General features: G+C 43.9%; 1 protein-coding gene across 1 annotated transcript in view; it reads left to right on the forward strand.

Annotated features, from left to right (window-relative positions):
- Positions 1 to 552: 552 nt before the first annotated feature.
- LOC106810149 (filamin-C-like) overlaps positions 553 to 10,240 on the forward strand; it is a 23,065-nt gene continuing 13,377 nt past the window's right edge. Inside the window, exons 1-2 of the mRNA XM_014813431.1 lie at positions 553 to 614; positions 2,513 to 2,885. Of these exons, the coding sequence (XP_014668917.1) occupies positions 2,516 to 2,885 (370 nt within the window). The 5' untranslated portion in view covers positions 553 to 614; positions 2,513 to 2,515. The remainder of the gene's footprint in view (positions 615 to 2,512; positions 2,886 to 10,240) is intronic.

Consider the following 10,240-nt stretch of genomic DNA (forward strand, 5'->3'; position numbering starts at 1 on the left):
TCTAGGGAATATATGTAATCACAAAATCTTTTTATGATATAAATCTACAAACAGTAATATTCCCCCTAAAAATCGTTTAGTTGTTGGTGAAAACATGTCAAACGTTTATAAATTTAATTGATGGATGCTAAGGACAAGAAAGCATCGTGGTAAACTAATAGTCCAACTTTCATAAAAGTGACATAAAATTGGAATTTGGTATTAGACCTTTAAATTGCTCCTTTGCTTGTTTATCGCAAAGACAGGTGCGGAACGAAAGTTTGAGAAAATATAGACCCACACTGCCTCGTTTTATTATTACCTAACTTTATCGTTGAGATAAGGTGGAAAAAAATTCTTGCACTAAATAAGCATTCGTGTGCTTTTAGTAAAAATGACACCACCCTCGTCTGTCGTATCATTGCAACCGTGAGCAACCAGAAGCCACACCTGTTTGGAACTAAACCATTCGCGTAGTAATATTTACCTCACTGCGCATTATGCTGGCAGTCGGTAGTTGCGCGGTAGTTGCAAATGGGCAACGAAGCAAATCCAAACAGCTACCTGTCACGCCCAGTGTGTTGGCAGTGCTTGCAACGCCCGTAGATGTCACCAACGTCAAGTAAAAGCCGGCTGTGAGTATATTTAAACGTTGATTATTGTAGTTTAATTATAACACGGTAGTGAAAATGCTAGAATTACGATATCTCACTTTCAGATTACATATTCCACAAATGATCGTCAATGTACACTGCCTCCCTGATGCCCAAACCAGGGAGGACAGCCCAACCAGGCTGTGTGACTAACGTCCCCTCACCCTAGGCTAGCAAAGACCTAAACCGACCAGGCTCTCCGACTGTTACACGGCGTAGGAGGCCTCTCGCCAACGTAGTGTTAAGCGAGAAGGGAACTTGTGGCTAGCAAAGACCGTTTCTTGGAGCTACCCTGTATCATGTATGTGTATCATCACATCACTCGGCCTACGTACATCTTGACATGTGCATGTAGCCTGCTGGTGTTTATGTCATTACGCGTCATACGCGTATTTCCGGATGGTTGGCACAGGTAAATCTCTGTGTACATACAAGTATACGGCCAAAATTTTAACCAGCTGAATGAGACTGCTATCGTGCTAGTATGGACCCCCGACTCCATCCCCGACTTGATCATGTTGGTTCAATGGTTGGTTTTACTCTTGATCAGGTTTTGATCAGGATCAGGTTTTGATCAGGATCTTATCTTTGTTCGATCTTGAATCTTTATATACGCCGGAAACTTTATAAACTATGTTACGTATAGGACACGCGTGCTGGTAATAATTAACAACCTTCATTATAATAACTGTGCGGGTCATGCGCAGCGTGTAAACTTACATGCAACAACAAAATTGTCAACTTTATGGAAAGCTGTGAGCATGACCTGTCATCTAGGACAATCAGGTACCTTGCAAATAACAATCGAGTCATAAAAATGAAATTATAATATTAAAAAGGCAGTGCTGGTTTGTCCATAGATGTGTTCATTACCATCTTTACTAGTTAATTAATTCATTGTTATCAAACAAACTCTTATTCGACATATCACTTGATCGTGTACGGCAAGTCACACAGCAAAACCTGTTTTAGAACATGTTGCAGACCAAGCTGGAAATTTCCTATGTGCAGCACATGCTTATATTGTATAAAATCCACTCATCTTTTATAATCGATAAATGTATGCATAATTGTTTCTCTTTATACTATGTAAGCATTGAATATATAACAGAGCCACATGTAGTTTGTTCTTAGTTTGTGTCCCTAGTACTAAAACTTGGTATCGTCTAACTCCTGGTGATTCATACTGGTAAAATGCCAGTGAATTGTTTCAAATAAGAAGTCTTCACAAAGTAAACATCCCATTCACTGAGAAAATTATATACAATGCACCTACTGTCTGCACTTGCCTTCCGTAGGCGTGTGCACTGTAACTGTGTACAGTAGCCACACTGTTTCGCGGTAGCAATAGCGCCATAGAAATTATATACTAGGTAGACTAGTGTCTCCATATATTTCTAGTGATGGGAATCGGTAGGAATTTCATCATCGATCATCGGTTACACACAACCGATCGATGATCGAAGATAATCGGTTGAATGTTATTGGTATATATATATATACCATATATATAATACAGTATTTTTTATAACACAATATTCTAAAAGCTATGTAATAACACGATTATACTTGCTTATGTTTGGTGTAGGTTAGATTTAAGCTGTAAAGTAACCAATAACACACACAAATGAAATAAAGGGCCATTTCATCAATGTTTGCACATTTTATATAAAAAAATTATATATTTTTTATTGATAATCGGTTATTTATTTTCATAATCGAGTGCTTAGTCGATTTGCTGCAAACGACTGACTTTCGATTATAATCGATCATCGGGACATCACTATTATTATGTATATATATATAATGATATTTCTATACGAATCGCGCACGAGTTTCTTCGCGGCCGTACGAGTAAACCGCCGCCGACGCCTTTGCAGGAGATGAGTGCTTCCAACTTGGGAACGTACTCGATCGCGAGCCAGCATGCGACGATGCTGGTTCGCACGAAGGAGGGCCACGCGGCGATGGGCCTTCAGCTCGCCGGCGACGACCACGTGTGGATCCAGATCCAGAAGAAGACGTTCACGAACTGGGTGAACGAGCAGCTGCGCGCCGCCGGCCGACACATCGTCGACCTCGAGACGGGATTCGCCGACGGGCTGAACCTCGTCGCGCTCGCCGAAGTGCTGCAGCAGAAGGACCTGTCGCGCGGCGTCGCGAAGCGGCCGACCAACGACCACCACCGGCTGGGGAACATCGGCGTCGCACTGAAGGCGCTCACCGACGATGGGGTGAAGCTCGTCAACATCGGTAAGCTTCCCTCGGCGCGGAGGCAGGGGAAAAAATTTTTTCATGGGAGCTCTTATTGAAAAGTCTGTGGGAAAAATAGCTCTTGTCAAACATTTTACGGGAGCTATTTTGAGCCTCACGAGAGCGATTTCGGCGGTTTGAAGAGCGAATTGCTCATCGTTCCCTTGTGTATTTTTTACCCTGCCCGGTGTGGAGGGTTTCTCGAGGTCGGCATGACGACGGGGATGGGGATCGATGAGATGGATGACGTGGGGACGGGGTTCGTGATGGGCGGAGATGAGAGGGTAGTGCGAGGCAGCAGCAGAGGAGAGAAGGAAGGGGGGTGTGGTGGGGAATAGGTTGGAAAAGATGTAAAGTGGTGGAGGGCAGTAGGGCGAGAGAGAGAGAGAGAGAGAGCAGAGAGAGAGGAGAGAGAAGGAGAGAGAGAGAGGAGAGAGAGAGAGAGAGAGGAGAGAGAGAGAGAGAGAGAGCGAGAGAGAGAGAGAAGAGAGAGAGAGAGAGAGAGAGAGAGAAGAGAGAAGACGAGTAGAGAGAGAGAGACAAAGCGAGAGAAGAGACGAGAGAGAGAGACAAGCGCTCGTAGCGGAGAGAGAGAGAGAGAGAAAGAGAGAGAGAGAGAGAGAGAGAGAGAGAGAGAGAGAGAGAGAGAGAGAGAGAGAGAGAGAGAGAGAGAGAGAGAGAGCAAAATGGTAAGAAGTTAGAGGAGCAAAGGGAGGAAACTGAAGAGGTAGCAATGGAGACAGAATGAAGTTAGAGGAGCAAAGGGAGGAAACTGAAGAGGTAGCAATGGAGACAGAATGAAGTTATGAGAGAACACGTACAGGAAAGTGAAAAAGAGAGAAAGCACAGGGAGGATGGGTTAGAAGAGGAGAAAGAGGGAAGGGGGCTTAGACGATAAGGATACAGTGCATGTGAATGAAGAGATAAGGAAGGGGTCATACAAGGGGAAGAGGACAAAGAGGAGAGGTGTGAGGAGAAGGAGGAGCAGGGGAACGACATGGAAGAGGAGAAGCTGGGGAAGGCAAAGAAAAGGGGCTGGTTATGAGAAGAAACGCGGGGAGGGTGAGTAAAAGCTATACCCTAATCCTACTCCTACGGTTTCTTTCTTCATCAGCCTTTCCCAGCATGTTCTACTATAGGGATGTGTTTTAGTAATATGTAAAGCTCCTACGCTGCTAAGACATGCATGATGCATCCTTTTTCTAGCATTTTGTTCGGTTACCAAACATTCTATTTCTACCTAGATGTGCTAAACGTGTATGAGCTAATATCATGTGTATTATGATATTATAGACGTATATTATCAGAAGTGAATATTAATAGTAATAATAGTAATAGTAATAATAATAATAGTAATAATAATAATAATCTAATTATTCACTCCTGATATTATCAGGAGTAAGATAATATAGGATCCTATATTGTCTTACTCCTGATATTATCATGAGCATGTAAGTTGTAACACCACCAGTAGCCTTTATTAGATGTGATCGACACATGATTACATCAGGAGTGAATAATAAAAAATATATATTATTATTCGCTCCTGATTGCATGCAATCTCAGCGTCACAACTGGAGCAAACCATATAAGTAAATCAGCAGTGTGACCACATGCGTGTGTAACAATATGCACATTTCCATTTTGGTACAGTTATAGCTGTCAGCGTAACTAACAATCCCTTCCAAACAGCACATGCCAGTGTATTTCAGGGTTATCTATCATGTGCATTTCAGACATTTTTACAGCTCTATCCTAGATGCAATAAGCTACTGTCAGAAGTGCGCAGCATAGACACCTGCCTACTGACCTAGTCTCGTTTATCGTAGTAGAGTAACTGATTTCAATCTGGCTGGTCAGATTTTCCTTTCCCCGTCCCAGTTGACTCTCTTTACTGGAGAGTGCCCATTTGCGATGATCACAGTTGGGTGCATTGACCACTGGTCTTTTGTAGGGGAGAATAATCAGTGATCTACGCTTGCTTTGTCCTCATCCAAATGAGATGACCACGTTGTAAATGCAGTGCAGTGTGACCCTTCAGTGGGGTGGGTGTGTTCCCCCAACCCTGCAGCAGTCAGTAAACCTGCATGCGTTGGCCATGACACAAGGGCCGGTGACTGGATGAATCAGTGCTCTATCTGAGTTCTAGCCTACATTAGCAACACTGGCAGAGTTTCATACGTTGAAACATTCATATATAATTATATATACCATATCATAAAAGTATTTGCTTTAATACATGAAAATTTGTACTTGCTATATAATATGAAAAAGGTGATTTCCTAATAAAAATTCCATAGACTAATAATTATGTGTGACCTTGAAAAGCAAGTTAATTTACAGCCTTTTCGTGACAGTAATTGTTTTTATCAAAATAAGGACAATGAGACAGCACAATGTTATCTGTACTATATCAAAGTACAGCACTATTATTATTAGTGTACATGTCACCTGGCAGGTGTTTTTATCAAAAATGAGGACAGTGAGACAGGACAATGTTATCTGTACTATATCAAAGTACACTACTATTAGCATTAGTGTACACGTCACCTGGCATTCTCTTGGCTTACTGCCATTCTGTTTTTGACGCATAATACTACGGTGGCGTTTTCCAAGAGAATGTTTGCATGTACTCTTATTCTTATAAATAGATGGATTTACATGAGGTCTTGCTTAAAGTGTGAAAAAGTCCTTGGGCTAGGTAAATCTACTTGCTGCGTTTGTCATTGTCAGCTGTTTGCTTGGATATAACTATAAGTACTGTAACTGTTGGCACGCCCAGCAATCAACACAGAAGTAGTTGCTCCTTTTTCTGATCTGGTAGTATACTGTCACACCCGGGTTCTTTTCCCTTTTATTGAGTGGCAAGGTTACGTTCTGTTAAATGTGGTCCACGCCCTGAGCCTGCTTGCTAAGTTTAACGTCAGTTTGCCATATATGGCCTAAAATCTGCCCCGTATCCTTCGAAGTGTTTTACATCCTAGGTGATGTTGATTTATGCTGTGGCCATCTTCGGCAGTTAGCCGCTATAACCGTTACCATCTTCCACAAGTTTGCAGCTGCTTAGCTCTGCAAACATACGGAATGTCAGGGAATGAACGAGAAGAGAGGCGGACCCGTGCAACTGTAACAACATGGCCCTTGCAGAGAAGATCAGTATATATATATATATATCTATCCACAAATGGTGTGCTGCAAGCTAGCACACTGGAGATATTCTGTAGACCAGATACGGGCTTCTAAAATCAGTTCTAATCTTGGATATATTTCTCACCTTGGCAGCCTCCTTCGTGACTCGTGATATTTAGTAGTAACGATTTGTGCCTACAATGACATTTTACACAACTGCCCTCAATTGATCGGCCGGTCCGTCCGTCGATTAGTCAATTCGTCAGCCAATTAATCAGTATATGGTTCACTCATTATTTATATTATTTATATTACTACGTATATTTTGCTAACAATTTTTTATTGTGTATATAGTGTATAATTAAATTATTTTTTTTAATGCATCGACAAGAAAGAACCCACAATTCGGGCAAAGTTATTAAACATTTTCCTGTCGGTATACATGAATGATTCCACCACTACACGCGCAGCTAGGTGATGGTATTCTTTTCCACGCAGTACACGTATTTACTGCTGTATTCAGATAATCGGTGTCTGTAGAAGGGTAGCTTCATTACGGGCGGCAAGTGTGACTTGAATAGCTGCCAAGAAAAACACGTTGCTACACACTTGTAAAGGTGTAGGGCCGCTCCCTCCTGTTCGCCCCTGCTGTTGCTGCTGCTGCTGCTGGTGGTAGTGGTGGTGCTGCTGCTGCTCTAAAGTTGCTGCTGCTGCTGCTGCTGCTGTGGATGCTTTTGTTGCTGCTGTTGCTGTTGCTGCTGCTGCTGCAGATGCGGCGACTGCTGCTAAATCTGCTGCTGCTGTGGACGCTTTTGTTGCTGCTGCTGCTGATGATGAAGATGCTACTGCTGTTGCTAATGCTGCTGCTGCTGCTGATGATGAAGATGCTACTGCTGTTGCCAATGCTGCTGCTGATGATGATGCTACTGCTGTTGCCAATGCTGCTGCTGCTGAGCTGTAGCTGCTGTGCGACCGTGTGGAGAAATTGTGCCGCACCCACTAAGTGACTTATAGAGCCAGAGGCAGAGGAGTTTGCCCGGGCCTGGTATATTCGCTAGTGAAATAAGTAAAAGCTTATTTTACCTAAAGTGAAATTACTACACGCATATAATAGCCGCGTAAGCTCTGTACTCACGTACGAGCATTCACATTCTTCCGCATCACACCTTCTGAGTCACCAGAAGAAGAATCTCGGAAATAACCAATCAGTTGCTATTCTGTGCAAACACTGTTGTAACACAGGAATGGCTCTGGTTCGTCTTTATGCATGCTTTGTAGACAAACATTAGGAGCACCCGCGTCCACTACACGTAACGGTACTAATGCGTGATGTACATGTACATACGAACGCGTGCATAATTTAACCTGCACGCACGCACGCACGCGCGCTCATGGTTGCAGCACGCGCGCGTGTCCAAGCACGTACGCGCAAGTAATTATGTGCACGCACACACGCACGCACGCACACAACGCATGTGCGCACTTCTACGCATCTAAACACAAACGCATGTGCTACTAATAAGGAATAAGTCAACTAATTACTAATCAGTCTAATAACGAACTATTATGCAATTTATATACATACATAGCCACCATGACAATTATCCCACTGGATCCAGCTAGCTACGCTAGTGTAGGCCTACTATCAAACTAGGTGTACCTGGCTGTGAGCCTGTGAGGTAATAGTTGAACTAACCCTTTACCCACTCGTGCCGGTCTAGGACTTTACTGTATCACCAGTCGTTCAAGGTTGGAAGGCACATGCAACGTTAGGCGAGACTGCCATGCATTGATGGTTACATCTGGGGCAAAGCATTCGGCTTGTACGTGTTTCGTGTTAGAAAAATATCCACAGCATTGTAACAGCAAAGACGCGGCAAGGTTTTTTTTTGTTACACAATTAACCAACTAACCCACTATAATTTTAATCCAAAATAAAGTCCACACGTAATTTTATTTGCCAACGATCGAATGTCGTAAGGTAAACCAAAGAGGTATACACGTCTGCTTGTTTTTTTTATTGTGCACATAACAGCAGTTTGCCCCCTTTAGTATGTGAGAGCGTGGTGATGAGTCAGGAACTATCTGAGGGCACTGAGCCGGGTGTGCACGCGGCGTAGGCAAGCCCCCTCCCACGTACTACACATATATGCACGGGGTTGTGTTGGAATGTGGCACGCTGTGGCGTAGGTGCCCCCCTCTTCACTCTCTCTCTCTCTCTCTCTCTCTCTCTCTCTCTCTCTCTCACGCGCGGCTCACGCAAGCACACACACACAGCACGCACGCCACAACCGCACGCCACCCCACACACACACACTACAACACCACTCGGCACGAACGCACGCAACGCACGCAGCACACACACACCACACACACACACACACCACACACACATCACATATACAGCCGCTCACCTGTCTGTTTGACGCTGCATTCCAGGCAAACGTGAAATTTCTACAATGGCAACCGCGCCACGTACGTATCCCACCCACGACTCCCCCAATCAGCCACCCGCACACACACACGCAATCAGCTTCCCTTGGCCACGCACATCATTTAAAGCTTGTCAGAACTGGGTTTTAAATGACGGCAAACAGCAGCGCGATGGCCCCGTCCGAACCTGCCACCGGCTTTCACTTGACCGTCACGCCGGCCTAACATTAATATCAATCCATACAGAATAACATCGCGCAATTGGAAATATAATTGCAGCATTTACGCTGGAGATACGTTGACCACTAACATGACACGCTGTCGATGCTATGATTGAGACCAGATGTAACTGGCAATCACTAATACAATATCAGGCTGTATATGCTACTATACACCACCCATACGGGCTCACTCCTCAAGCAAGATGTGTGTACCTATGTTTATGACAAGATAAAATTATTAATAGTACAGTCAAATTATATTCATTATCAGGTGTGATAATAAAAATAATATAATAATAATAATAATCTATATTGTTCGCTGACTAATAGTCAGCAGTTATTTTTATGTAAAAAAACATTGCAACAGAAATGTTTAACTATTCTCAGCCAGCGTGTGCCTAGTAAGTATTAACAAACGTATGCCTATATAGTGTTGCTGCTCTACATGTATAACCAAAAACGCCATGTAACTACGCTATTCATAACTGCATATAATCAAATAGATAATAAGGAGTAATTCCTATTAATCTACTCTGATATAATGCAGAGATATGTCGTAGTGTGTCCTGTTATGTTATGATAGTATTTATGGAGCTCGCCGTCGCATATACTGTATGTTCGTGCTGTAAGGTGGCACGCCCCCCATTCTCAACAGTTGCTCGCACCCCGCCCCACCCCCCCCCCCCCCCCCCCCCCCCCCGCCCCACCCCCCCCTTCCCATCTCCCCCCTCTCCCCCTCTTCCAATCGCTCGCTAGCCGCATCATGCTGTCTCTCTCCTCTCTCTCGTCTGCTTCTCTCTTTCTACTGTCTGACTCTCTCTCTCTCTCTCATCGCATCATCCTCTCTCCCATCTGCTCTCACTCTCTCATCTGCCTCATCTCATTCACATCTCTCATCTCATCGATCTCTCTCTCATCTCTCTCCATCCTCTCCTCTCGCTCTCATCTCTCGCTCGCATCTCTCTCCTCTCTCTCTCTCTATCTCTCCCTCTCTCTCTCAATCTCTCTCTCCTCTCTCTCTTAGAACTGTGGAATATGCGCCTGTAGCTAGTTTGACAACTGCTCGCACGGGCTCGGCTTCAAGGTCCGCTGAGTCGTGTGCGGCACCGCTCTGCGCGTACGATGTCAGCCGCGCATCTGCTTAATCTGCGACGCTTCCTTCGCCTATCCATTCATTACCTATTTACCCACGTAAATCATGCGGGAAATTCCCAGAGTGAGAGCGATTAAACATCGCGAAGGATAGTGGAATAGTACTTCCATATGATTATTCCTCATGCACAGCTCCGATTACTAGCGCGTAAAGCGTTTGCAAATAAAAAGTGTTAAAATTTCTACGCCATCGCTTCCGCATTCGCGCACGCGCGTAGGTTTTAACTAGGTAGTGACAGTACATACATTGCTCTGGAAAACCACCTGTCATTGTGGTGGGGTGGGTTGTATTGAATACTGATGAAAGTTTTTCTATGATGTAACTGAAACGACTGAAATATTAGGTATGTCATCGTTACAGTGCACACATTTATGGCATTTAATGTTATGATCGTATAGTGATGTCTGATACGTTTGGTC

Source organism: Priapulus caudatus, unplaced genomic scaffold (assembly GCF_000485595.1).
Source record: "Priapulus caudatus unplaced genomic scaffold, Priapulus_caudatus-5.0.1 Scaffold413, whole genome shotgun sequence".
In the NCBI taxonomy this organism is placed as follows: domain Eukaryota; kingdom Metazoa; phylum Priapulida; class Priapulimorpha; order Priapulimorphida; family Priapulidae; genus Priapulus; species Priapulus caudatus.